This window comes from Stomoxys calcitrans, chromosome 1 (assembly GCF_963082655.1).
Source record: "Stomoxys calcitrans chromosome 1, idStoCalc2.1, whole genome shotgun sequence".
NCBI lineage: Eukaryota > Metazoa > Arthropoda > Insecta > Diptera > Muscidae > Stomoxys > Stomoxys calcitrans.
Genome location: NC_081552.1, coordinates 68486969 through 68513940, shown reverse-complemented (window position 1 = coordinate 68513940; position 26972 = coordinate 68486969). Strand labels below are relative to the sequence as shown.

Below are 26972 nucleotides of genomic sequence, written 5' to 3'. Positions count from 1 at the left end.
TGATACAGCTGTCATATGAACAGATCTGGGGACTTGACTTCTAGAGGGCGCAATTCCTATCCGATATGGCTGAAATTTTGCATGACGTATTTTATTCTTATTTCCAACAAATAAGGTTCAAATCGGTTTATAACCTGATATAGCAGCCATATAAACCGATCTGGAATCTTGACTTCTTGAGCCTCTAGAGATCGCAATTATTATCCGATTTGCCTGAAATTTTGTACGACGGATCCTCTCATGACCATCAACATACGTCTTTATTATGCTCTGAGTAGGTCTATAGTCTGATACAGCTCCCATATAAATCGATCCCTCTATTTTACTTCTTGAGCCCCCATAGTGCTCAATTCTTATTCGAATTGGCTGACATTGTACACAGGTCTCCAACATATAATTTAATTGTGATCCAAACCGAACCATATCTTGATATCGTTCTATTAGCAGGGCAAATCTTTTCTTATATGACGATCAAGAATATATGTATATACTTTGTGGGGTCTAAGACGAATATTTCGAGGAGTTACGAACAGAATGACTAAATTAGTATACCCCCATACTATGGTGGAGCGTATATATTTTTTATACTCACCACCGAAGGATGGGTGCCGTTTCCAACACATCGAAATATCCATTTCCGACCCTATAAAGTATAAATATTCTTGATCAGATCAGTATAAATATTCTTGATCAAAATCTAAGACGATCTAGACATGTCCGTCCGTCTGTCCGTCTGTCTGTTGAAATCACACTACAGTCTTTAGAAATAGAGGTATTGAGCTGAAATTTTGCACAGATTCTTTTTTTGTCCATAAGCAGGTTAAGTTCGAAGATGGGGTATATCAGACTATATCTTGATATAGCCCCCATATAGAACGATCCGCCGATTTAGGGTCTTAGGCCCATAAAAGCCACATTTATTGTCCGATTTTGTTGAAATTTGGGACAGTGAGTTGTGTTAGGCCCTTCGACATCCTTCGTCAATTTGGCTCAGATCGGTCCAGATTTGGATATAGCTGCCAAATAGACCGATCCTCCGATTTAGGGTCTTAGGCCCATAAAAGCCACATTTATTACCCGATTTCGCTGAAATTTAGGACAGTGAGTTGTCTTAGGCCATTCGACTTCCTTCGTTAAATTGGCCCAGATCGGTTCAGATTTGGATATAGCTGTCATATAGACCGATCCTCCCGTTAAGGGTCTTAGGCCCACAAAAGCCACATTTATTATCCGATTTTGATGAAATTCGGGACAGTGAATTGTGTAAGGCCCGTTGACATCCTTCGTTAATTTGGCTCAGATCGGTCCAGATTTGGATATAGCTGCCATATAGATCGATCCTCCGATTTATGGTGTAAGGCCCATAAAAGCCACATTCATTATCCGATTTTGCTGAAATTTGGGACAGTGAGTTGTGTTAGGCCCTTTGACATATTTCTTCAATTTGGTTCAGATCGCTTCAAATTTAGATATAGCTGCCATATAGACCGATTTCTTGATTTATGGTTTTGGGCCAATAAAATGCTCATTTATTGTCCGATGTCGCCGAAATTTGGAACAGTGAGTTAAGTTAAGCCCCTTGACATACTTCTGCAATATCGCACAGATCGGTCCAGATTTGGATATAGCTGCCATATAGACCGATATCTAGGTTTTAGGTTTTGGGGCCATAAAAGATGCATTTATTGTCCGATGTCGCTGAAATTTGGCACGGTGAGTTTGGTTAGGCTCTTCGACGTCCTTCTTAAATTTTGCCCAGATCAGTCCAGATTTGAATATAGCTGCCATATAGACCGATCTCTCGATTTAAGGTTTAGGGCCCAAATCGTTTCAGATTTGGCTATAGCTGCCATGTAGACCAATATCTCGATTTAAAGTCTTGGCCCCATAAAAGGCGCATTTATAATCCGATTTCACTGAAATTTGACACAGCGACTTATGTTCGGCTTTTCGACATCCGTGTCGTATACAGTTCAGATCGGTATGAGGTATATGAGTATAAGGTATGAAATTTTCACCGAATTTTGATGAAAGGTGGTTTACATATATACCCGCCCGGCCGAACTTAACGCCTTTTTACTTGTTTTCTTGAAGCCTTCACACCTAAGCTGGTTGAATAAATCCCTTAAAAAAGGACGAGACGCATACCACAGTAGATGTGTGCTTTGGTCTCTGGCTTTCATTTTAATTTTTATACCCTCCACCATAAGATGGGGGGTATACTAATTTCGTTATTCTGATTGTAACTACTCGAAATATTCGTCTGAGACCCCATAAAGTATATATATTCTTGATCGTCGTGAAATTTTATGTCGATCTAGCCATGTCCGTCCGTCTGTCCGCCCGTCCGTCTGTCTGTCGAAAGCACGCTAACTTCCGAAGGAGTAAAGCTAGCCGCTTGAAATTTTGCACAAATACTTCTTATTAGTGTAGGTCGGTTGGTATTGTAAATGGGCCATATCGGTCCATGTTTTGATATAGCTGCCATATAAACCGATCTTGGGTCTTGACTTCTTGAGCCTCTAGAGTGCGCAATTCTTATCCGATTGGAATGCAATTTTGCACGACGTGTTTTGTTATTATATCCAACAACTGTGCCAAGTATGGTTCAAATCGGTCCATAACCTGATATAGCTGCCATATGAACCGATCTGGGGTCTTGATTTCTTAAGCCTCTAGAGTGCGCAATTCTTATCCGATTGGAATGAATTTTGGCACGTAGTATTTTGTTATTATATACAACAACTGTGCCAAATATGGTTCAAATCGGTTTATAACCTGATATAGCTGTCATATAAACAGATCTGGGGACTTGACTTCTTGAGCCTCTAGAGGTCGCAATTCTTATCCAATTTGGCTGAAATTTCGCAAGACGTTTTTTATTGTTACTTTCAACAACTGTGTCAAATAAAGTACAAGTCGGTTCATAACCTGATATAGCTGCCATATAAACCGATCGGGGATCTTGACTTCTTGAGCCTCTAGAGGTCGCAATTATTATCCGATTTGCCTGAAATTTTGTACGACGGATTCCTTCATGACCATCAACATACGTGTTTATTATGGTCTGAATCGGTCCATAGCCCGATACAACTCCTATATAAATCGATCTCTCTATTTTACTTTTTGAGCTCACAAAGAGCGCAATTCTTATTCGAATTGGCTGACATTTTACACAGGTCTCCAGGTCTCGCTCTAATATCAGAGCAAATCTTTTCTTATGTCCTTTTTTTGCCTAAGAAGAGATGCCGGGAAAAGAACTCGACAAATGCGATCCGTGGTGGAGGGTATATAAGATTCGGCCCGGCCGAACTTAGCGCGCTTTTACTTGTTTCCATATATCTTCGATCATTTAGGTCATCTCGAAAGAGAAATAAAAGAGAAATAATGAAAAGAAAAGACTTGAAAGCAAAAAGTTTTATATTGGAAAAATATTGTGCCAATAATTTTGGCTATATAAAATTTCGTTAAAAAGTTTTTCATTGTGTTGTCTAGAAAGATATTTTCTCCGAAGCCTAGTCCGATCCGCTTTCAGAAGCTATAGAATACTATAGCCTAACCTATTCAACCATACCGCACAAAGTAAAACAAGTAACAGCGTTCTAAGTTCGACCGGGCCGAATCTTATATACCCTCCACCACGGATTGCATTTTTAGAGTTCTTTGCGCGGTATCTCTTTTTAGGCAAGCAAAGAATAATGAATAAGAACTGTTGTGGCATAGGAGCTATATCAAGTTATATTCCGATTGGGATCATAAATGAATTGAATGCTGAACATTGTGGAAGCCATTGTGTAATATTTCAGTCCATTCGGATAAGAATTGCTCCTTATATGGGCTCAAGAAGCAGAATCGGGAGATCGGTTTATAAGCTATAGATCGATTCAGACCATATTGGACACCTATGTTGAAGGTCATAGGAGAAGCCGTTGTATAAAATTTCTTTCAAATCGGCGACCTCTAGAAAAACAAGAAATCAAGACCCAACATCGGTTTATATGGCACAGTTTATACTTAGCACAGTTGTTGGAAGTGATACCAAAAGAACACGTGCAAAATTACAGCCAAATCGGATAAGAATTACGCATCCTAAAAGCTGAAGAAGTCAAGACCCAAGATCGGTTTATATGGCAGCTATATCAGGTTATGAACCGGTTTCAACCATACTTCGCACAGTTGTTGGAAGTGATGCCAAAATACCAATAAAATCGGACGAGAATTGACCCCTCTAGACGCTCAAGAGTTCAAGACCCAAGATCGGTTTATATGGCAGCTGTATCAAAACATGGGCTGATTTGGCCCATTTACAATCCCAACAAAAATATTTGTGCAAAATTTCCGACTATGGACCAGTTGGTGAGGAAGATCATTCGCATACATGGAGAAAAGTAATAGGCCTATGATTGATCCCAGTGGCACTTCCTTAGCTACTGCCAATATTTCAGATCTCACGTCTCCAGAATAAACCAGACTTCACGTCTTCAGGGAACTGTTAGACAAATAAGCCTCTATAAGCCTGGTCGATGGGGAGGCCACCGTAGCGCAGAGGTTATCATGTCCGCCTATGACTCTGAACGCCCTGGTTCGAATCCTGGCGTGACCATCAGAAAAAAATTTTCAGCGGTGGTTTCCCCCTCCTAATGCTGGCAACATTTGTGATGTACTATGCCATGTAAAACTTCTCTCCAAAAAGGTGTCGCACTTCGGCACGCCATTCGGACTCGGCATTGAGCTTAGACTTGAATCGGACTGCACTCATTGATATGAGAGAAGTTTGCCCCTGTTCCTTAGTGGAATGTTCATGGGCAAAATTTGCATTTGCAAGCCTGTTCGATGTGTACAGTAAAATTGAAAAACAGCCTTGGGTTAAAAAACAAATTCCGGTGATCTGAGGTGTCGAAAGGTTTGGAATGGTCGAGTAGGATAAGAAAACGAACCTTGTTGTCATCGATTTCACTCCGGATTGACTCAGACACTTCTATTACGGTGCTAAAACAACTATGACCAGCGCGGAAGCCCGACTGCATAGCCGTCAATAATGATATACGGTCGAGATATTCCGAAAACTGGTTGTGTATTATGCATTTGATTTAACATGTGCAACACTCGTCAAAATCTCATCATGAGTAACTCATCCGAACTCGAAAATTCCCTCACCTAGTTGCCCACCATGAGTGCCATAGAAAGAGGGATCAACTCGAACAGTTGGTATATAAACGAAGTCCTCATTATGTTCGTTTACGACACCATTATAATTCCCAGATGTCTTTGACCTTCCAACACCTACATAAATCGTGAATCAACCGCACTCGAACTAAAGTCATAAGACAGGAATATTATGTCATGTTTGGAGAAGCATGGTGCCGAGACTTGGTCGTATAATAGAATATTCGTGGGGTTATTGATGGAAAATAAATCCGAATATAGAAATATTATAGTTTGAGTGTTTGCATGATTGATTTTAATTTTCCACTACGTGAAAAATTTGTTGCAATTTTCTAAACTTTTCTCCATCTTTTTGAGTAGTGCACTGGTAAGCTTACTGCTCGAGATTAGTGCCGTATCGTCAACTTTGTAGGCAACGTTGAATGATCTAGACGATTTGAAGTCAGATGCGTACAGAGAGCAAATATTCAGCCTTGCGATGGACCTACAGGGATACTTTTGAACTATGAAGTTCTGTTGTTGACGGATACACAAAAGTTAAAATTTTTTAAATAACCGCAAATTTTTAATTTATAGGTTAGCCCACATTAATTTATAGATTATCCACACAGTGTCGAAAGCTATCTCAAAACAATACTTGTCAATTTGAGTTGTTTAATAGAATTTCATTACAAATCGTTTTCGATTGGTGGACTGTGCTATGATCTCTTTTGCGTCCAAATTGTTCGTTAATTATAAGATTATTTGTTACAAAAAATTCGTTTATTCTGTAGAGAAGCTTTGTTTTTTTTTTAATTTCGACAGAAAATAATTGAGATTCATGCAACTATTAAATACTCGAACTAGAAGTTTGACTGTTTCTGTATGCAGATTTTTTATCAAAATATTAGAAATATTGTCCAATTCTGGAGCTTTCGTCTCTTTGATTTGGAACAGAATAGAGGATAATTTAATATCCCTTTACGTTCACAGGTATTTCAAGCCATGTCTGAGTTTGGCATCCCTGCAAAATTAATAAGACTCTGCAGGATGACACTTGCTGATACGCGTTCCTCAGTAAGAATAATAGGAAAGAATCTCTCGAAACCATTAAATACCAAACTAGGTTTCAGACAAGGAGACAGCCTATCGTGTGATCTCTTTAATATCCTGCTGGAGAAGATTATACGAGATGCAGATGTGAATAGATATGGCACTCTAATCATAAGAGAACACATGCTACTCGCCTATGCCGACGACATCGACATCATAGGTCGGTCACCGGAAGTAGTAACTGCCAAAGAGCGTAAGATAATACAAGAGAGGGTTTCTGCTTTGTCTTCCCCGTATCGTAAAATAACTCGCGTTAAAGACCCAACATTTTTATTGTATTCCAATTGGATTCACATTGAGGGCTGCAACATTTTCGGGTTATTCTGTTTTGATTCGGGCATTCGTTCGAACATTTTTTCGTATTTTGCTTTGTTTCTTTGCAACCGAAAGTTGCAATAAAGGAAAAACGAAATACCGTAAGCAATTCAAATATGTTGTGTCTTTAAATTTTGTCACTCGTCATCACGTATTGCCCTCTAACGCCAGCTCTTATCTTTATTACGCTCTTTGGTAACTGCAGCCTTTGAAAAAATCTAAATAGAGAGTCTAGCAATAAATGGAGATAAAACGAAATGGATGGTTTCAACTCCCAAAACGCCTTGTACAAACGATAAAGAAAATGGAGAAAGTTGGGAACCACAACTTTGAGACAGTCAGTAACTTTATCTACCTCGGCACCGCCGTAAGAAAGAGTGAGAGAAAGATTCTCCGTAAAATATATGGAGCAGTATGCGTTAATTGAGAATAAAGGCGAAGTATGAACCACGAGCTGTATGACGGTCATAGCATAGTGACACGCATCAAAATATTGTACAACAGCTGCGTTGGCTAGGTCATGTTGTCAGAATGGATTAAGAAGCTTCAGCAAAAAAGTCTCTTGAAGGCAAACACGGTGGTACATGCAAACCGGGAAGACCAAAAGCCCGATGGAAAGATCAAGTGGTGGGAGACACCTCAAAATCTGATGTCAGAGATTTTAGAATGAGCGCAGAAGTTCGAGGCGCTTGGAACGCTGAAAGATCAAGTAGTTGGAGACACCATGAAACCTGGTGTCAGAGATTTTAGAATGAACGCAGAATTTTGAGGCGCTTGGAACGCTATTCTTCGTTTGGCTAGTGGAACAAATGTTCTGTCATAGTCAATAATAAACACAGTATTACTCTCATCAGGCGGCTTTGAAATGGAATTTTCCACAATTCTCAAGATATTATGTTCTGAGGAATGTTTGTAATTTTGTGTAAGCATACTAAGTGTTTAAAAATGTATTACCAAGAATTTCGGCCTTTTCAACATCTGGCATAAATTTGTCATTACCAACATCAAGGGGTGATAATTGCATTTTTCGTTTTCCTCTAAAAATTTTACTCACTTTCCGGAATTTTTATCTCCTGTCTCATAGTTGACCATTTTCGATTTCGCTCTTTATCATTTTATTTGTCTGTTTATCATTTTAGTTAAGAACTTAATGCATTGATTGTATACTAATGTCGTTCGATTATCCATGGAACGATTTGCCATTCTCTTGAATTTATTCCTTTGCCATAAATTCCTCATCGTGCTGGCTGGAAAGGAAGCTACTTTGAAATCTGATTTTCAAGAAACAGCACTAGCTCTTGCTCTTAGAAACAAATTCTTAAATGCTTCTAATTCCCTATTAATGGCAAATTTCGTGGGGTAGAAATTGGTCGAGTGTCTATTATGACTACGCATTTCAGTAGAATTGAAGGCCGAGTATCTTATAGTACACATGAGTGGGCGGTGATCTGATGGAATCTTATATCCAAGGGTTTTCAGATGCATCGAGAGAGAGGTGTTAATCAAAACTTTGTCTATACTAGAAGGGGTTCTATTGTTTCGATGTAAAGGGTGATTTTTTTGAGGTTAGGATTTTCATGCATTAGTATTTGACAGATCACGTGGGATTTCAGACATGGTGTCAAAGAGAAAGATGCTCAATATGCTTTACATTTCATCATGAATAGACTTACTAACGAGCAACGCTTGCAAATCATTGAATTTTATTACCAAAATCAGTGTTAGGTTCGAAATGTGTTCATTCACCGTAACGTTGCGTCCAACAGCATCTTTGAAAAAATACGGTCCAATGATTCCAACAGCGTACAAACCACACCAAACAGTGCATTTTTCGGGATGCATGGGCAGTTCTTGAACGGCTTCTGGTTGCTCTTCACTCCAAATGCGGCAATTTTGCTTATTTACGTAGCCATTCAACCAGAAATGAGCCTCATCGCTGAACAAAATTTGTCAAAATTTGAACACATTTCGAACCGAACACTGATTTTGGTAATAAAATTGAATGATTTGCAAGCGTTCCTCGTTAGTAAGTCTATTCATGATGAAATGTCAAAGCATACTGAGCATCTTTCTCTTTGACACCATGTCTGAAATCCCACGTGATCTGTCAAATACTAATGCATGAAAATCCTAACCTCAAAAAAATCACCCTTTAGATAGGGAGTGGGGCAGTTAGGATAAAGAACAAAGAAGTTGAACTGTTGTTTTAAGGAGTTAAAAACGGTGTCTGTTTTTTTATTGATTCACAACTCCATGAAGTGTGTTTGGAGCTTAAATCGCCAAGTAAAATAAATTCTGCGAATGAAGAGAGCAACACCTCCACCTCTTGTATCAGTTCTATAGTTACTATATAACATGTAATTGCGGAAATATGGTCTATGGTCAGAAGTGAAAAAAGTGTCATTCAGCGACGCTATATGTATATTATACTTTTCGAGTAAAACTTCAAATTGCTTGAGAGTTATATAGTAAGAAATTCCATTTGAATTCCAGTGAAGAATGCGGAATAGCTGATTTTTAAATGTCAGCCATATACATTACTACATACATTTGCTGCATCTTATTAGTGTATTGATTAAGCTCACTAAGAGCTGAGTTGAATATATCAAACTAGCATCCCTTTTGTCCGCTTCGCTGCCCCCGTTTTTGATACCCCTTTTTAGTGTAGGAAATCCAAAAACCTAGGTAGTCACTCGATTTATAAATCTGTCCCCTTCAATAAAGAAAGTACAAATTGGTACCAAGAACAACAATACATCGGAAAAATCATTAAGTCGCCCATTGTATATTGTCAAGGTATAAAAGAATCCCCGTTTTGATCGCTTTTGCTCAATTCGTAAAGAAATTACCATTTTGTATGTTTTAGTATCTAAATGTAGGATTTTGAATAAAAATCTTCAAGTTGTCCAACATTTATAGTCAAGGTGTAGCCGTATCCAAATTTTGAAAGCTTGAGATCACTCTGTAAAGAAGTACCATTTTGTATGTCATAGTATCTAACATACATATTTACTGTCAAGTTTTAACCGTATCCTAATTTTGTGTGCTTTAGCTCAATTCGTAAAGAATGTACCATTTTGTATGGTTTTAGTACTAAATGTACGATTTTGAATAATCTTGTGGTCACTCAAAATTTATAGTCATGGTGTAGTTGTATCCCAATTTTGAGAGCTTCTAGTCGCCAAATATTTTCCTTTAAGTTTCTAATTGCACCACAATGAGCACGTTTTATTTCACATGTCGTATTTGTGCCAAAACTGGGAAAATGTTTGTCAAATCGCTTAATTTTATCAGCCTTCGTTCGCTATGGACGAGGATAAGCTATTTCATACTATTTTGCATTTTTATACCCTCCACCATAAGATGGGGGGTATACTAATTTCGTCATTCTGTTTGTAACTACTCGAAATATTCGTTTGAGACCCCATAAAGTATATATATTCTTGATCGTCGTGACATTTTATGTCGATCTAGCCATGTCCGTCCGTCTGTCCGTCCGTCCGTCCGTCCGTCCGTCCGTCCGTCCGTCCGTCCGTCCGTCCGTCCGTCTGTCTGTCGAAAGCACGCTAACTTCCGAAGGAGTAAAGCTAGCCGCTTGAAATTTTGCACAAATACTTCTTATTAGTGTAGGTCGGTTGGTATTGTAAATGGGCCATATCGGTCCATGTTTTGATATAGCTGCCATATAAACCGATCTTGGGTCTTGACTTCTTGAGCCTGTAGAGTGCGCAATTCTTATCCGATTGGAACGAAATTTTGCATGACGTGTTTTGTTATGATATCCAACAACTGTGCCAAGTATGGTTCAAATCGGTCCATAACCTGATATAGCTGCCATATAAACCGATCTTGGGTCTTGACTTCTTGAGCCTCTAGAAGGCGCAATTCTTATCCGATCAGAATGAAATTTTGCACAACGTGTTTTGTTATGATATCCAACAACTGTGCCAAGTATGATTCAAATCGGTTCATAACCTGATATAGCTGCCATATAAACCGATCTTGGGTCTTGACTTCTTGAGCCTCTAGAGTGCGCAATTCTTATCCGATTGGAATGAAATTTTGCACGACGTGTTTTGTTATTATATCCAACAACAGTGCCAAGTATGGTTCAAATCGGTCCATAACCTGATATAGCTACCATATAAACCGATCTTGGGTCTTGACTTCTTGAGCCTCTAGAGTGCGCAATTCTTATCCGATTGGAATGGAATTTCGCACGACGTGTTTTGTTATGATACCCAACAACTGTGCCAAGTATGGTTGAAATCGGTCCATAACCTGATATAGCTGCCATATAAACCGATCTTGGGTCTTGACTTCTTGAGCCTCTAGAGGGCACAATTCTTATCCGATTTGAATGAATTTTAGCACGAAGTATTTCGTTATGATATCCAACAACTGTGTCAAATAAGGTTCAAATCGGTTCATAACCTGATATAGCTGTCATATAAACCGATCTTGGGTCTTGACTTCTTCACCCCTAGAGGTTGCAATTATTATTCGATATGCCTGAAATTTTGTACTACGAATCCTCTCATGACCATCAACAAACGTGTTTATTATGGTCTGAATCGGTCTATAGCCCGATACAGATCCCATATAAATCGTTCTCTCTATTTTACTTCGTGAGCCCCAATGGGCGCAATTCTTAAACGAATTGGCTGAAATTTTACACAGGCCTCCAACATATAATTTAATTGTGGTCCGAACCGGACCATATCTTGATATCTTTTTAATAGCAGAGTAACTCTTTTCTTATATCCTTTTTTGCCTAAGAAGAGATGCCGGGAAAAGAACTTGACAAATGCGATCCATGGTGGAGGGTATATAAGATTCGGCCCGGCCGAACTTAGCACGCTTTTACTTGTTTTTTTTTTTTTTGTACCACAAGGTACGAATTTTCAATGGATCATTTAGTTACCCCTAATATATTTCCTTCTTATACCCACATGCCAAATTTCAGACTTCTAGCTCCATCTGTAAAGAAAGTACCAAAATGTACAATTTGTGAATAAATCATTTAGTAACCCATCATATGTTTGCTAGTTGTACCTGCATGACAAATTTCAGGCATCTAGCTCCCTCTGTAAAGGTAGTACCAAATGTTACCAATTTTGGTACCATAAAGTATGAATTTTTCTTAGGTCATTTAGTCACTAATCATATATTTCTTTTTTGTACCTCCATGCCAAATTTCAGACCTCTAGCTCCATCTGAACAGAAAGTACCAAATGGTACCAAAATGTTAGAATTTTTAACAGAACATTTAGTCACCCATCATATATATCTCAGTAGTAACTACATGCCAAATTTCAGACACCTAACTCCATACATGAAGAAAGTACCAATTGGTACCAATATGTGCGAATGGTGAATAGATATGGTTAGCACACAACATATTTTGCTTAGTTGTACCCACATCCCAAATTTCAGACCTCTAGCTCCATCTTAGCAGAAAGTACCAAATGGTACCAAAATGAATGAATTTTTAATAGATCATTTAGTCACCTATCATATACTTCTTAGTTGTACCTACATGCCAAATGTCAAACCTCAAACTCCAACTGAACAGAAAGTACAAACTGGTACCAGTTTTGGTAACAAAATGTACGAATTTTGTATAGATCATTTAGTCACCCATCATTTATTTTTTAGTTGCACCTACATGCCAAATCTTAGACCTCTAGCTCATTCTATAAAGAAAGTACCAATTTAGGTATCAAAATATACGAATTGTGACAAAATCATTTCGTCGTCCAGCATATATTTCTAAGTTTTATCTACATGCCAAATTTTAGACCTCTAGCTCCGTCTGCACAGAAAGTACCAAAGGGTACCGATATTAGTACCAAAATTTGTGAATTGTTAACATATAAGAGTCACCCATTATATTTTTCATGGTTGTACCCGCATGCCAAATTTCAGACCTCTAGCTCTATCTGTAACGAAAGTGTCAAATGCCACAAATTGCGATACTAAACGTACGTTTTTCCTGTTACCAGTACTATTGTTCCATTTCTTCTTTTCACCCTCATCCTTTTGCACCAGATGTCTTTTGACTCAAGTTTCAAAATTCTACCTGTACCCATTTCGTACCTTTTTGTTACTTTTATACCCGATGGGGGTATAATTTTGTCATTCCGTTTACAACACATCGAAATATCCATTTCCGACCCTATAAAGTATATATATTCTTGATCAGCGTAAAAATCTAAGACGATCTAGAGATGTCCGTCCGTCTGTCCGTCTGTCTGTTGAAATCACACTACAGTCATTAGAAATAGAGGTATTGAGCTGAAACTTTGCACAGATTCTTTTTTTTTGTCCTTAAGCTGGTTAAGTTCGAAGATGGGCTATATCGGACTATATCTTGATATAGACCGATCCGCCCATTTAGGGTCTTAGGCCTATAAAAGCCACATTTGTTATCCGATTTTGCTTAAATTTCGGATAGTGAGTCGCGTTAGGTCCATCGACATCCTTCTTCAATTTGGCCCAGGTTGGTCCAGATTTGTATATAGCTGCCATATAGACTGATCCGCCGATTTAGGGTCTTAGGTAAAGGTTTGGATATATCTCAGATCGGTAAAGGTTTGGATATATCTGCCATATAGACTGATATCTCGATAGGTTTTGGGCCCATAAAAAGCGCATTTATTGTCCGCTTTCGCTGAAATTTGGGACAGTGAGTTGCGTTAGGCTCTTCGACAATTTTCTGCAATTTGGCCTAGATCTGTTCAGATTTGGACATAGCTGCTATATAGACCGATCTCTCGATTTTGAAGTCTTTGCCCCATAGAATGCACATTTATAATCCGATATCACTGAAATTTACCATAGTGACTTATGTTAGGCTTTTCGACATCCGTGTCGTATATGGTTCAGATCGGTTTATGTTTAGATATAGCTACTTTAAAGACCAATATTTTGTTATACACAATTGAACAATGGATTTTGACGGAAGGTGGTTTACATATATACCCGAGGTGGTGGGTATCCAAAGTGGGTATGGTGGGTGGGTATGGTTGCCAAAGTGTACCTAAGTTCCAAAATTCAGAGCTCTAGTTAAATTTAAAAAGAAAGTATCAAATATTTAGTACCAATTGCAATACTAAACGTACGTTTTCTCCCACTAATGGAACGATTTTTCAAAATTGTTTTACCAAACTTTTTTTTCCAGACACTCTTTAATTTTCGCCCAAGAACACAGTTCTAGCCCTTTCCGTTCGCGCTGAGCAAATATGAACCATTTAGTACTTTTTAGTACCTAAACGTATGGATATCACCAAATCCAGCCTTTTTCCGTGCCTATGACCCAAGACCGTCATTCGTGCAAAGTTTCATGATTCTAGCTTTAGCCGTTTGGGCTGGGCGATGATCAGTCAGTCAGTCAACTCTTTTATTTATATAGAATAAAAGAGATTTATATAGAATAAAAGAGATCATCGATATAAAAGAGATCGTTTTGAGTGTTATCTCTTATTTGTGCTGCGTAAGAACTTCGTTCATTGCGAAGACTATTAAAGTTGTTGGACGGGTTTTTGCCGGTGGTAGGTTGCTGCTCCGGGACATGCGCAGTTCTACATGATGGTGGAGGTGATTTTCTCTTACGAAAATTTGCAGCTCTCTCCTTGATCTCTAAATATGGAGCACTGTGTGGACAATTGATGTAATTGGCGGAATGACCATTTCTCTCATTTGCGTACTTTTTACAATTAAAGCAAGAGCCTTGAAGGTCTTCAACGATTTCAGATATGATTTTTACAACCGAAAATTTCAATAAAAAATTTTTTTTGATCAGTTGCACGGTAATGGTGGAATTTTTGCCATTTTTTGATTGTGAAAAAATTCTGGCTACGTCCCTGGACCCCATACACGTACATTTTGCCTGTTTTATAAAAATACAATGATTCGAATACTTAAACTTCACTCAATTTGATTTTTGATTTTTCTGGTCCCAGAATATCGAATAAAAAGCAAAATGCTTTTCTCATTCCACCATAATTCGTTACTGATCGATGTGTAGGCTGAATTCCTTGAGCACCAGTTACTTCTTTATAGCTCCTTGATCCATTTTCTACATGATACGAAGGGACTCACAGAGACACCGGAATGTTGGGATAATGTCGTTGATTGAAGGTTTATAATAACGGAATTTATGGTGAAGAAATCCTTGGGGAGCTTTAAACCATTTAAGTCACCCGGACCTGATGGAATATTTTCGGCGTTACTACAGAAAGAGGCAGACTATCTGGCGCCTCGTCTGGCTTAAATTTTCACAGCGTGCATAGGGCTTTCATATACTCCGAAAGCCTGGCAGAAGGCAAGGGTGGTGTTTATACCCAAGCCCGGCAAGGCAAGTTATGCGACACCAAAGGCCTACAGACCCATAAGCCTTACATCCTCCTACTTAAAACCATGGAACGTGTTGTGGACACCATGATAAAGAGTATGACATCCGAACTGCTCAAATACAAACAGAACGCCTATGTCAAGGGAAGGTCTATGGAGACTGCCCTTCACGAGGTTGTGCATAAAATAGAAGAAACCTTTCGTGCCAAAACGTACACACTGGCGGTATGCATTGACATCGATGGGTCTTTTAACAATGTGCGTACTGACACGCTGATCCAATCCTTAGACCAGTACCGGGTGGACCCGGTCCTTAGAAACTGGATAAAAAAACTGGATATGCTAAGGAACAGGTGGATAAACTGTGTGTTGCATGGCCTAAATATAGCGGGGCATTTTATCGCCACTCCTATGGGTGACCACCATAAATGACCTATTACGGATGCTGACTGAGGAGGGATTTCAACCCGTCTATGTTATAATACTTCTAAGGGGTAAGGATCCGAACGAGCTATGCAGAAGGGCCGTAAGAATCTTGCATATGGCATATGACTGGGTTAAACCTAGAAGTCTCAATGTTTACCCAGAGAAGACTGAAATATGCCTGTTCACGAGGAAGACGAAGGTGGGCCAATTTAACGCACCACATTTCCTCAATAAGACGATTTCGATATTCGATATCTGACAAGGTCAAATACTTAGGTGTGATCTTGGACAGGAAACTGAATTGGAAGGAGCATTCAGGAGCGTACAGAGAAGGCTCACAAATGTTGGGCGCTATATACACGGGCCGTAGGCCTGAATCCGAGGATAGTCCACTGGCTCTGCAGGAGCGTGATTAGACCAATACTTATTTACGCTTCAGTAGTTTGGTGGACTGCTATGGAGAAAAAGTGCAACATAAGGACCTGTATGGATCAGGTTCAGAAAATATAATTGAGGCGACGATAGGAAACCTGGAAGGAAGGGAAGCGGTTTCCGATCGGATACCTGAGATGAACCTTGAAGTCGAGTGCGACGCACTGCTGCCATCTGCACAGTCTTGGATTGACGGAACCCTAGAATTGGCATCTGGAAGATCATGTTACACGGATAGATCAAAGCTAGAGGACAGAGTGGGCCTAGGGATTTACATTGAGAACCCAGGGACTGAGATCTGTTTTAGACTGCCTGACCATAATATGGTCCTGCAGGCGGAGATCCGGGCGATCATGGAATGCGTGAAGTGGTGTGTTGCTAACGCGAGGACGTCGAGTGTGAACATCTTTAGCGACAGTAAAATTGCCATAAGGGCAATAACAACCAGGATGGTAAGGTCACGAACAGTCTTGCAGTGTAAGAAGAAGATGAACGCATCGTTTGATCGGGTCGACGCAGACCGAGTTAAGGGAGTGGGCGATGAATGCGAATGCAACACTGTGGAACAGCGAAACGTTCGGTAGGACGGCGAATATCCTATGGGGGGATTCAGATCGAGAGAAGACGAGGCTATTACTGAAAGGAAGCAAGAAGGATGTCAGTATAGCTATTGGTATCATAACGGGACACATAGGACTTCGAGCTCACTTATGTAAAATCGGTGTGGCAAGTGATAACATGTGTAGGACATGCGGGGAAGATGATGAGACGTTGGAGCATTTCCTTTGTCATTGCCCGGATTTCGCGCCCAACAGATACCGGTACTTAGGTGGAGCCACAATATCAGACATGAACCAACTTAGGGGAGTAGTATTGAAAACAATTAATGATTTTGTAAGTAGCACAGAATTCCTAGCTTAAATTTTCTTTTTAGAGGTTACTTTATAGTTTTTAGAGCGCACAACAAGCCGATTACTGGCTGAGGTGTATGTCCATAGTGGCATGGGGCGGATTAATATCTGCACCCTCTTTTCAACCTTACCTAACCTCACCTTGGCTAAAATCTGTTAGGATTTAGATATTATTATCATATTTATTTTCGTCCAATTTTGAGTAATTTTGTAATAATTTGGTATTTTGTTAACCGATCTTCACAAAATTCGTCCCTAAGTTTTCTCTTATGTCTCTTCTGATCACTAGTAAATTTCATAGCAATCTGTTCATATTAAGATATAGATCCCATATATACTAATCTCCCGATTTTCACTTTTAAGGCCTTTGCTAAGGCAATAATCCACCGATCTTCTCAATATTTTGCACTAACTTCCACAATATATCCGGATTTTGGTCGAAATTCTGCATTTCAAATTTAAGAAAATTTTAGTTTCGACGACTTACCCAATGTGGTGTACGGTACCAAAGCTCGGCTTCGCCCGACTTTAGCCCATCTTTACTTGTTTTGGTGTGTGTTTCAGAGTACTTTTCAACTAAAATTAGCATGAAATTTAAAACTATTGTTGAATTTTTAAACACCCACAAGTTACACTGCATTTTTCAAAATAAAGATTAAATAGGAAAATTTTGTTTTCATAATTAAGTTTAAGTAATTCGTACAACAGATAAACTACAGATAAACTTACGCATTATTGCTTTTTATGCGGTTTAAGCTATTTTGCCCACATGCTGTTTTTGACTGTCGGAAGATCGACTTAAAATGAAAAATACTCGCCAAGTCGAACGCATTAGACGATTTTAGAGGATGAAACTTTTATGACAGCATTCAAACTCAAATTCGGATTTCTAGATTATCTGAAATATTCGGAATAGACTTCCTCCCAGAAGTCGTTTTATACCATTTCCTGTTTCGAAATTGATTGACCTATATACTTTCCACTAAAGATTTTTTATGTTATTTGATCTACATTTATTAGGTGGAACTACATCAGATAAGAATTGTACCCCCGGATTCTTGACAAGTCAACTCTGGAATTCGGTTTTTATAGGTTGAAAGTCATAACAAAAGTCTTTGTGCACAATTTTCGCTCAATGGGAAAATATTGCGCCTTCAGATGCCCGAAGATCGACTTTCATGCGTGATATCTAAATATGAGACGTTTTGGGTCATTAACTGTTCTACATCATTAAGAATCGTTTGTTTAAAATTTCGAGCAATTGCCACTGCACAGTAAAAAGTTGGCGCGATTTCTATAGACAGGCGGATTGTGTCTTACACCAATACTCGAGTACCCATTTCATACTGGAGGTTTAAAAAAAAGCTAAGCGGAATATCAATTTTGTATAAGTAGACATTCTACAGATGTTGTTATTAATGCAATACAATATTCAATCATACATTTCAATCTGTACAATTTCTGTTTGATTAGATGGAGGCATATTTCTCTAAAATCGACTTCTTTGCATTGATACAGTATTTGAGTAAATTCTACTACTCTTCTGCTCCTGTATGTTTTGCTTCGTCCTGTGACTTATTATTACCTTATTATACCTTATCTTATCTTACCTTACCTTATTATTCTGCTGTTGTTGTATTATTCTTCCGGCACTTCTCAAAGAAACAAAAGCATTAAGTTTAACTCTTTCTGCTTGCTTCTCTCGAAATATTTGGTAAGATCCCATAAAGTATATATATTCTTGATCGTCTCAACGTTCTGAGTCGATCTAGCCATATCCGTCCGTCCGTCCGTCTGTCGAAATCACGATTGCGGTCGAACGCTTAAAGCTAGCCACTCGAAATTTTGTACAGATACTTAATATTAATGTAGGTCGCTGGAGATTGCAAATGGACCATACCGGTTCAGATTTAGATATAGCTCCCATATACATCAATCTCCCGATTTGGCTTCTTGAGTCACTGGAAGCTGCAATTTTTGGTTCAAATTTTTCAGATAGTGTTCTGATGTGGCTTCCAATAACTGTGCGGTCCAAATCGGTCTATAACATGATATAACTCCCATATAAACCGATCTCCCGATTTGACTTATTGAGCCCTTACAAACCGCAATTTTTGTTTTTGGCTGAAATTTTACATGCGGTTCACTTACTTTTTCAAAAAATGTGCCAAGTACGGTTCAAATCGGTCTATAACCTGATATAGCTCCCATATAAACCGATCTCCTGTTTTAACTTTTTGAGCCACTGAAGCCGCAGTTTTTGTCCGATATTGCAGAGAGTGTTCTGTTAGGACTTCCAACAACTGTGCCATGTAAGGTCCAAATCAGTCTATAACCTGGTATAGCTCCCATATAAACCGGTCTCTCGGTGGTTATCCTTGTTCGGTTCTAGAAGCTTTAATTTTTGCTGGTTTGGCAGAAGTTTTGTGTGTAGAATAAAAGAATGCCCTCAACTAAATTTATTTTATTTAAATTTAGCAGAATCCATGGTGGTGGTTTCCAAGATTCTCTCTCTCTGGCTATGGCTCTGGAAAGGAGTAACCCATCCTTTACTTGCGCAAGGTCCGAGATTGATCTGAGGGTTTACATGATACATGCGAAACAACATCCTTTCTCTCGTATATGCCTCAAATAATCAAAACATTCAAAGTTAACATTGTGTGAGTTTTCCCTTTGCTTTTTGGCCTTACCTCTACTTTTTGCACATCACCTGCTCTCTACATCATCCACATGTCTCTACGAACACATTTAAAGTTTTTAAAGCCAAAGACGCTGAATTTGAGAGTTAAAATTCTAAGCAAAACATCAAACACATTCACTCTAACTTTAACGACTTTTGTAATTAATTCTGTCTAATTTCTATTAAAAATTAAAGATGTTGGCAATGCTTCTCCTCTTATTTGATTCAAAGTAGTCAAATGTTTGAAATTCTCACAGCATGTTGAACAACACATCAGTCTCAATTTAAATACGCCATTGTACACACTAAAATACACACAGGGCAATGTTAAACAAATTCAATTACAAAGCACAAATATTTGTAGTCTCGTTTGTTTAACTAAAAAAAAAAAGATTAAAACTTTATTAAAAAAAATACAATAGCAAATTGAACTTAAGGCTGCTTGTGGTAAAACAAAATAAATTGAGGAATATTTAAAATAACAAAATGTTCATGGCATAGTAGCGGTCATAAGGCAAACTTGTACATAAGATATTGGGGCTATTAAGAGACTTTTACATAAAAAACAATTGAAATTATTTAAAACTTGTATGCACCTAGGCCTATGCATAGTTTGTTTAACACCCCAGTAGGTCATCTTAAAAATGGATCGGTAAATATATTCGTATAGCAACTTAAAATAAAGAAATACAACTTAAACCATCGTTTGCTTATCCTTTCCCTTAGCATCGAGAACTGCAGCTCTCGCTTCTTCTCCGCTTTTTTGCGCAGTTCTGTGATTATTGTACATAGTCTGTATCACCCTTGGAGTAATGTATGCAGGCCAGTACAGTATCCAAAAGATACAAGGCACCCTCAATGACACACAAAGCACCCATGGCAATACCAACTTGGCGTTCCGAGGCGACATACAGATAGTCATTGTCCTTCATGTAACCCTTCCAGTAGTGCAATGCAGTACCGCCTACAGCTACCCACATTAAAGTGCCCACCACATTCATAATGGTATCGGATAATTCTCTGGAAAAATATTTAACTTTTAATTTTCAATTTCCATACAAAGTGTGTTTTCTTATAATCACTCTACTTACCTCTTGTGTTTGGTTGTGCCAAACAGAAAGGCAATGGTATGACAGCCGGTATAAATGAAAAAGCCCACCATTACGCCCGAGGCCACAATTTCACAATCGGCACTTTTCTCTTCATTTAAATTCCAAGTGCCTCCAATACCCAAGAACTCGCCGCCATCACCAATGCGATATAAAATCAAAATGATCAAGTTGAGAACCTGAAGGAATAATAATTGAATAGAAAAAAATAAACATATGGGATTGGATAATTGCAAAGAGTTCAACGTTTTAAGTTATATGTTTTGTAGTTTTATGAGATTTGTTCTGGGAAATATAGGAATAAAGTCCTTCAACTCGATTTTTATATTTATCGCTGTTCTACTAGATGTGGATGCGTAAAACAGCTAAAGTTGTTATACGTTATTATCCATCTAGGAAAAGTTGAAATATTTGTGAAATTTGTTGTGCCTTATTATCTTAGTAGTAGCTGCGAATGATTCAGGAATTGTTCCTAAGCGGTTATTCGTTATTATTCTATTGAAGCTGTCATCCGTTTTAATCCGTCAAAACGAAGTCGATAAGTAGAAAATTAGTGGTAGAATCTGACATGGACAAATCCAAATCGTAGATTTTTTTAAAAGTTTTATCAAAAATTTAATTTTAAATTTTATTCATTGGTATCCGCTTATCTGAAATTGAAATTTTAGAGAGATCTCTTGTTGCAAATTATCTTTTAAACGCAAGAGAAAGTTTGAAATGTTTTTTTTAATAAAAAAATGTAGGTTGATATCCGCCCTTTTCTATTATTATCCGTTGTAACGAAATACGCTAAAAAATATAAATGTAAGTAATTAGACTTCTCATATACAAACTCAAGCTGAATTTGTGAGTTTTTGCAATTATTTTTTATCAACAAATTACATTAAAGGCCTGTATCTGTTTTTAACCGCTTACCAAAAATTAAAATATTGCGGAAATCAATTGTTCTAAATCTTCTCCAATGCATTTGTGATAATTTGAAGTATTATTTTCTACTAAAATTCACAATCTAGACTTTTATCCACCCTTATCCTTGATTATCCGTTGTAACGAAACACAATCAGAAGAAAAATGCAATTGCCTAAATCTCCAATTCACAAATCTAAACTGAAGTTGTACATGTTTTGTGTTACTTTTATAAAACAAAAAAAAATCTATTCATGGCCTTTATCCATTATATTATCCACTTATCCAAAACCAAAGTATTGTAAAAATCAATCGTTGCGAATTATGCCATATGCATTTGAGATAGTTTGAAGTATGTTTTTCTACTAAAATTCACAATTTGGGCCTTTTTCCGCCCTTTTGTCGGTTGTAACGAAACATAATTAAAAGAAGAATGCTAGTGTTAAAATCTCTCATTTACAAATCCAAATTGAAAACGTAAATTTTTTAAATTATTTTTATCAGAAATTTAAAAATGTTTTGACAAAGCCTCAAATAACTAACATTGGGCAAACCAATATAACTGTTCTTTTTTAAAAACTTTGAAATTATTTGATTCATATTGTACTCTTAAATAATTTTATTTTTTATTCGTTTTTATCCACTGCGGATAAACTTTTTTAATTTCTGAAATTTCAAATCAATGTTTCCTATTGGTAAGCTTTTTACTGATCTTATTTGAATAACTAAAAATTACAAAAATTCTCTAAACATATCTTACGAATGACGTAAAAATGCATTATCTCATTATCCATGATTATCATTTCTATATTTGGCTCCATCTATATAAAGCAATTTCAAGTAAACATTTGTGACATTGATTCTAATATTCAATTTCCCCCCTTTTTATCCGTTGTTGTCGTGCTAGTTTTTTTTAACAATTGCCTTTGCTATTGCTTTTATGAAGTGTTATTCAAATTGTTTGAAAATCATTATCCGTAATTATCCACTCTTTCGTTAAGACGCATTTAAAACATTTTTTTTTATATAATTAACTTGAACATTGATACTCAATTATTTGATATTTATCTTAACTTTGCTTTCGCCTGAGAATTCTTTTGAAATATGAAAAAAACTAATTTTTTTCCTATGAAGCATATAAAACTCATTTGAATTTGGTTCAAGTGTTCTAGCAAGAAATTAGCCTTCACTCTGTTGCTTGTTTTACATCGGTAAATAAACACTTGTTTTACATGTGGTATGATTCATTTTAATTGAACACTTCCCACTGCTTTCATTTGGTTGGCATTATTACTTGTGCTTGTTTGCCGTTTACTGCTGCTTTTTCGAATGAAATTCAATATTTCTTTGATCAAACATTACCACTCCCATAAGCGTGGTCAATATCAATAGTCATAATATTTCATATAGAAATGTTCACTCATTTTTACGTACATACACTTGAAACGTTGTTGTCAACATGAAAAATCCAAGCTAATAAAGGTTTGTACTCTTCCATTAATATTTTGCAATATTCTCTATATGGCTATGTTGTTTTGTTTTTTGTTGTTATATCTGTGGTGGTGTTTAGTATCTATAGGGCATGAAGAATGTTATGAGTAATTAATAATGCTTATAAGCTTCTATTTCCATACAAGTCAAGGTAAAAATTACTGTTTTTTTGTTTTTTATTTTTGCCTTAAAAAAAAAAAATGTCGATGAAAGTGAAGTTTGGGTAGGGCAATTTGTTTTATTACATGTAGGGGCAACTGAGCAATTGATTGTAACACTTTAGTTGCTTAAGGCCAAATTATTTGACAAGCATGAAAACTGAACTACTATTTCCTACTTTTCCATTTACCAGATTAATAATGTACTTCCTAATGTTTCCAACAACAGCGAACTAATAATGACATTCTAGGAGGTTATGTGGATAAAATTTTCTTTGAGAATATCACAATTTCATTCCAGTATTAGTATTCAAGTATACTCTTATTTTACTATATATTGTCTTTTTTTCAATTCTAATATTCATTTGTATCAAATTCTTTGTATTGATAAGAAAAAAATCTAAATCTAAGGATAAAAGTGGATAATGCGGATAACACATAAACACTTTAATAACAACCCTAACTTTGTAGTAATACATATAATTTTGACGGATAAAAGTTTTCTTATATAAAACTCGAAAAATTTTGCTCAAATAAATCTTTCTATACAATTTTTCGGTCGGATTTATGTGAAGAGATACAGTTAGTGAAGTGTATTTTTTTAAATTGCTATCTGAATCAAAATTTGGCTGTAATATAAATTCGTATAATATGTATAACTAAAAACTAAACATTCTATGATTTTTGTTTTTTTTTTTTTTTTTTTTTGTAAAAAAATTTGTGTTTTTGTTTTCAAATTTGTATCATTTGCTGTTCACGGATAAAAGCGGGCAATAGAAGTTTTTCCTATTTATTACTAGTATTTTAAATTTTTGAACTCTTTTAGTTGGTAAAGGCAGTAGGAAGTGTCATGATTTTTGTTTCTACAATTTGAGCTTCAATTAATCTTTGAATCAAAATTGTTTACTTTTTAAAAATACGGTTTATTAAAAATTTTACACTTCTGTTTCTGCTTTTTTGCCATAGCAGGTTTTATGCTTTAGCTTTTTGACTGTTGCTATGAAGAGATAAAATTGGATAAATTTATTTGAGGTAATAATTTTAGTTTTTGAAATTTACAGTGAACGGATAAAAATGGATAAATGCCTTTCCGTTTTTTATTACTTTTATTAATGCTATTTACATTTTTTTGCTCCTAAAGGCAGATTCTGGAAGAAAGTATTATTAACAGTTTCCTAAGACAATGGATTTAAATTTGCCTCTTGAGATTGTGAGCGGATAAAGTGGATAAACACATATATTTAAGTTATGATCTTTTATTTTGACAGAGAAAGCTTAGGCAAAACTAATCCATTTCATATGATCATATAAAAACGGATAAAACTATAGCAGTTTAATCTCTTAGTTCTTCCTCCAAAATAGCTTTGAAAGGTATTTTAACTAAAAAAATTTTTTGTGCGCACTTTTTCTTCTCTTCGGTTAAATCGGATAAAATAAGTTTGTGTTTTCTTAGCCTTTTGTTTTTCCATGGTGTATTTCTGTTCTCAATATTCTGGCATTTGCTGTGGACGGATGAAAACGGATAAAATTGTTTTTTCCTTGTTGTTACTATTTTTTAAGTTCTACCAATTTTTTGCTAGCTGAAGAAAGATTCTAGAAGACAGTAACCTATTACTCTCACTACGACCATTTGCTAAAATTTGCCATGAAATTATCTTTAAGACAAATATTGGCATTTATGTGAATACGGATATTACTTATTACTTGAAGTTTTTGCCTCTAATTGCTAGCAACACTAAAATGTATGCCACATCATCATCATTGCAATTTTTTTTTGGAAGCCTTTAAGTTGACTTTTGTGAGCTATTATGGTCGCGGATAACTCTGTTTTCACTTTATGCCAATTAGTTATTTTTGTAAAAGATGTGGATATCTGAATAGCTCCCGTAGCAAAATTGGTAACAAGTTGGTTTTATCAGTGCGGAGGTCCTGAGTGACATTTTCACCTGCGACTTTGTCCCATGGCAATGTACAAAAACTGGCTAAGTGGGAATGAATTCGGGCGTCCTGCAATATCTAACCTTACATAATCGAGGAATTTTGGTATTGTAGGTCTCGTAGCAATTAAGATGAGTATGCCCTCACCCTTTTCAAAAATAAACATGCACATTAAATCATTTTTACTGCCACTGTTAATATTTTGCTTCTTCCATAAACAGCTTTTAAAACAGCGTTTTTTCAAAACATTTTATCACCACACTTTAAAAATTTGACTCTTGCACAATCGATTCTTTAAAATAAATCATTTTGCATACTAAAGAAAGGTTTTACTTAGAGATCGAACAATCTCTTCATATAAGTAAAGGATGGTATTCTTCCAACACGATTTTCATTTGGAGGAAAACATGAGTCATTACGACAAGTTTCTATACTTGAATATTTTTTTTTTTTTAATTTGTCCAAAATCGTCCATGAGATTTTTATAATGCTGCTGTGTTCTCTAAGGTCCCACGTGCTTAATAATTTGATTTACTTTAACTTTTTCATCATTCACTATCCCAAAAATTCTTTTGGACATTTTTTAAGATTTCTTCTTAGAATTTATGCTTTACCAATTTCAAAGCTTTGATGAATATTGATCCAATTGTTTCCACAGACACCATTTTCTTAGCGAATTTTTTGTTATTTAATAAAATTCAAATTAAAATTAAAATTTGTAATTTTCTTGTTTTCTTTTTGATTACAAATGATTTTCCTCCAAGAAATCTTGTATTCTTTATTTTCGTTGCGTTTTCGTTCGTTTACTGACACACTTGGGCGACAAATGATATTGAAGCCCCCATCGAAAGCTACAAAATTCCATATTTTTTCTTTCCTTCTTTCGCATTTTCATGCAACCTGTTGCTTTCGAATTTCTTTGTAATTGTATAAGTCCATTGGGTTTATAGCAGGTGTTTGCCTGTGTGGGGGCACAAGTCACCGATGTGATAAGATAAGATAAGATATTTGTATTTAGTCTAAAGCCCCCATCTATGTAGGGGCTTCAGGCAGGCATTCGCTACACTTGCTACATCGACGGAGAACACCTCAGTTAAGTTTAGAGATAAGGTTTATGTTTTCACGTACGAAACAGTTATACTCGCCGTTTTTTTTTTTTCTTTTTTTTATTATTAGTCCACCTTAAAATGGGTTACGAATTTCTGTTTACAATTCCACATTGTTTAACAATTTCAGCAACAAAAAAAAAAAAACAAAAACAATCGCAGCCCATTGATATCATGAAATGGGCAGTATTATCTTATCTCGAGAGGTTCGGTTCTCTGTAATGGTCGATGCCACTATAATGACTTCATTCGCTATTTCCCAATCAAAATATGCCTAATAAAATGTTGTGCATTATTCATCGTTTTGTAGAGTGAATGATGGCTGTTTTATTGGCTTCTAGGCTAAGCAGTCTTGGATGAGTAAAGAATTTTTTCTGTGATACACTTCCGGTTGGAAGTCCATAGGAAGCAATTAAATAACGTCATAAAATTTGTTTCTTCAAATATTTTGAACTTGATGCCAGCGGTTTAGGTATAATTTTCAAATGCTCTTTGTGGGCTACATTTTTCTTAGTTAATAGTTCTGGGAATTTTTTCTGTACCATATGTAGCACATTTGTGGTATTTTTGGTGTAGAAAATGTATTTCTATTTTTTTTTTGTTTGCTTATTTGGCGCTCAAGGATGAATTTTGGGTGTTATTTAATATCACTCTGTGAATAGCTAGTTTTGAAAGAATTTTTTTACCCATAACAAGAGGCGACAAGGATCCATACACGCAACGAAATTTGTTGATCAAAATAGCAAAACGTTTGCCTGCAGAAAATGGGAAAGCAAACATGACTGCTGGTTTTAGCAAATATACCGCTATTGTTTTACCAAACATTTCGATCTGTTATTACACCCTCTTTTCAACCTAACCTAACATACCTTTGGTAATCGTCTGTG

General features: G+C 36.6%; 2 protein-coding genes across 7 annotated transcripts in view; one reads left to right on the top strand and one right to left on the bottom strand.

The window, feature by feature from the left end:
- LOC106090193 (putative uncharacterized protein DDB_G0271606) overlaps nucleotides 1–26972 on the top strand; it is a 539204-nt gene that overhangs the window by 88328 nt on the left and 423904 nt on the right. The window lies entirely within an intron of this gene.
- On the bottom strand, nucleotides 19719–25807 carry LOC131998517 (protein snakeskin). The gene is made up of 3 exons (XM_059370850.1): nucleotides 25594–25807; nucleotides 20469–20665; nucleotides 19719–20397 (listed from the first exon to the last, which is right to left on the bottom strand). The coding sequence occupies exons 1-3, from the start codon at nucleotides 25642–25644 to the stop codon at nucleotides 20157–20159; spliced, it is 489 nt and encodes a 162-aa protein (XP_059226833.1). The 5' UTR covers nucleotides 25645–25807; the 3' UTR covers nucleotides 19719–20156.

Coding starts and splice junctions, on each gene's coding strand:
- LOC131998517 (XM_059370850.1), bottom strand. CDS start 25,644: ATGGTGTCTGTGGAAACAATTGGATCAATATTCATCAAAGCTTTGAAA. Junction 20,666..25,593: donor TCATCAAAGCTTTGAAATTG/GTAAAGCATAAA, acceptor TTATTCCTTCAG/GTTCTCAACTTGATCATTTT. Junction 20,398..20,468: donor GGCACAACCAAACACAAGAG/GTAAGTAGAGTG, acceptor ATATTTTTCCAG/AGAATTATCCGATACCATTA.